Source organism: Anneissia japonica, unplaced genomic scaffold (genome assembly GCF_011630105.1).
Source record: "Anneissia japonica isolate Jap-2015-1 unplaced genomic scaffold, ASM1163010v1 scaffold13111_len11767_cov97, whole genome shotgun sequence".
Classification (NCBI taxonomy): Eukaryota; Metazoa; Echinodermata; class Crinoidea; order Comatulida; family Comatulidae; genus Anneissia; species Anneissia japonica.
In genome coordinates this window covers 8,584-11,717 of record NW_022706131.1, presented here as the reverse complement: position 1 = coordinate 11,717, position 3,134 = coordinate 8,584, and the positions used below count along the sequence as shown (strand labels likewise).

General features: G+C 35.4%; 1 protein-coding gene across 1 annotated transcript in view; it reads right to left on the bottom strand.

Annotated features, from left to right (window-relative positions):
- Positions 1-1,502: 1,502 nt before the first annotated feature.
- Positions 1,503-3,134, bottom strand: part of LOC117106063 — a 2,469-nt gene continuing 837 nt past the window's right edge. The window contains exons 2-3 of the mRNA XM_033247400.1: positions 2,905-3,094; positions 1,503-2,585 (exon numbers count right to left, since the gene is read on the bottom strand). Of these exons, the coding sequence (XP_033103291.1) occupies positions 2,221-2,585; positions 2,905-2,950 (411 nt within the window). The 5' untranslated portion in view covers positions 2,951-3,094 and the 3' untranslated portion in view covers positions 1,503-2,220. The remainder of the gene's footprint in view (positions 2,586-2,904; positions 3,095-3,134) is intronic.

Sequence of the window (3,134 nt, the reverse complement as noted above, 5' to 3'; positions counted from 1 at the left end):
GCGCTCTGTTTATATAATTAAATAATGGTGAAAACAGAGCTCGAATAAAGGAAAAGTGATGTGAGTATCATATCGGGAACAGCCTATCAAATAAAAAAAAAGAAGTTCTTTATCAACTGTTTGAAAATGTGCCCCTGGCGGCAGGAATTAAAATGTGATTACTTGCTGGCAAGGTGAGTGCCATACATATTTAACACTAGGGGCCCCTGGTATATCGCAGATACAACTTAACCAGGACACTTAATATAATACAGTCATACCTGTATTCTAATGAAGTAACATATCGAATCAATGTCGCTGAGTAGCATTGTGGTATAACTAATCAAATAATGACAGAAACAGTGCTAAATGAGCAATGATGTAAAGATCATATCAGGCACAACCTATTAAATAAAAAGTTCTTTATCAACAGTATGAAAAAACAAAAGTCCCCCCAGTGAGAAATTAAACCATGCATCATTGTTTGAAAATGTGTCCTAGTTTCATGGGTTTATCAGGAAACGAATATTTCGTATATATCACAGGGGCGGATTTAGGGGTGGGGGCCCCCCGGCCCCGCCCCCCACTTTTGGGTGGTAAAAAAAAGGAAAAAAAAAGAAAAAAAAAGAGAGAAAAAGAAAAAAATGATAGCCCAGAATGCCTTAAATGTTATGTTCGGGCGTCTAGAACACAAACATTTCGCGGGGACCTGCCCCGGACCCCATACGACAGTGTTGTCTTAATCGGCCCAACTTTCCGGCCCTCCTTTTGGACATTTCTGGATCCGCCCCTGTATCATATATATCATATATATATATATATATATATATATATATATATATATATATACACTCAAAATTTTAAAAGAATCGTACTGATTCACAAATAGAATCCTGCAGCGGTGCCTAAATGCATTCTTCATTAGAATCATATTGATGATGGGTGACGATCATTTTGATTCAGGACTAGAATCAAATAGGTATGAATTGTGATCCTGTTATATAATCAAAATGATTGTGTCACAGAATCAAATTGATTCTACAATGGAATCAATACGATTCTGTCACGATATCTAAAATGATTATATGATAGAATCAATGTGATTCTGTAACAGAATCAAATTGACTATCATAGAACCATTATGATTCAATCACAGAATCAAAGTAATTCTATCTGAGAACCACTTTAATCATTAATGAAAGTAGATAAAATTTACTTTCAAATACCGTGCGAACCCATAGGAAAAGTTACTACACTGGACAACTGTGGCCAAATTTATCCCATTGTGTGCAAAATTCTAGGCTCTGTTCCTGTGCTTAACGGCGTGTGCGTGGGCGTGGCAACTCAGATGCGACAAAGTTTTCCATATGTATATTTTAAAAATGCAGTAAGTTTTGTTATGTAGAATATGTGTGAAAATATTATGTCTAGCATGTCTGCAGATGAAGAATGTAACCAACTTCACGGTGGCAAAAGTGATCCCTGATCGAATACCCATTTTCATCTAAAAAAACACACAAAGATTAGAGTATTTCAACAGTTTATTACTTTTATTAACATCAAATAGCTGAGTGCGCTATAACCATTTGGAAAAGTGGTAATACATACATACATTGCAGTATGCATTATTGATGGTATTCTATAAAACCTCTATGTAGAATAGTCCAAACACAAATGTTTAAGTACAAACTCCAGTAATATTAGTTCCACGCAACACAGCATAACAAACTTATTCAGCAATATGGATCAAATGAATGGTAGTGCAAAATATAACTGCTATGATATTTTCCCAATTCAAAATCACATAGAAATAGCATTTGTAAGTATAACACAAACACAAGCTCCGTAGTTTAGTGGTTTTGGCAACAGGCTAGTTACTTGGATTCTCACCCAAATAAAATTTTTTTGCAAGTATTCGATACAACAGTGGGTCACCTACATATCTATTGCTAATTACAGCTGCCTAGACCCAAGTAAATTTGACAAGCAGACTACTAATTATGTCATTATTAAATTTACATTAAAACAAAATTTGCTAGTTATTTGGACCGGTATCAAAAGCACAATTTTAGATAAGTAGACTGGAGCCACTATCACTGCTGCCTAGATTTACAGCGAAATTTGTAAAGCACACTCCATAAATTATCACCGAGATGCAGGGAAGTATGCCGGTGGTTAATAATTAATTTATTAAAGTATAACTCTTCAATTAAATATTATTTTACAGCAGATGGATTTTTTTTAATGTTTGGTTATTCGTCCCAAAAGGGACAACAACTTCGGGGTCGACTTTAATTGATCGTCGTGACCCACCAATACCTTTTGGATGAAGGTCATAGTCACTCCAATTTTTGGAGGATAGGCAATGTTAAACACAAAATAACAGGTTATCAGTAGGGCAACAGCTTCAATAAAAGAAGATACCTCCCCTAGCATCTCTTCTTCTGCCGATACAGAAAATTGCTTACAGTCAATGAGCGGACCAGTGAACACAATCACATGGAATGTCTTCCTAGAAGCTGTTCCCGGTTCTTCGTGAATTAGAAGCTTGATATCTTCGTTTAGTTGAAATGGAAGACTCAAAATCCCCAAACAGTGAGCAGCATCTGCCATGAAAAAGTTACAAATGTGAACAAAAAATGTAATTAGAAAAACAGATACAATAATAACAGTGATCTTTTAGTAAAGCCCCAACATTAATGGAATTGCCTGTAGTATAAGCTTCTGGTAATCCAGTGGTCACAAATTTATCAAACTACAATGTCTCAAATTATTGTTTGGTCCTTGTACAATATGTAAATTGTAAGCATTCAAGTGGATTCATAAGTTTAAACAGGCCTATCATATTTTTTTTTAAATATCTGTGGAGAGAAGAGCACTCAAAATAAAATTTAAAAAAAAAAATATTACTGCATGTGTGCTTACATTTTCGATCATCGTCATTGTCAACCTCCAGCATTTTTTCCTTCATTTCAGTAATACTTTGTGGTTGCTGCTTCTCAAATTTCCCTCTCGGCCTAGGCAGTCGTGATAGGGGCAAAAGATATGTATCTGTCCTACAGTTTATCTCATCTTTTGCATTACGGCCAGTGAGTCTCACAAATTCTGCAAAAAGCTGAAACAAAATGCTGAAGTTCAGATCAGATGCATCCACA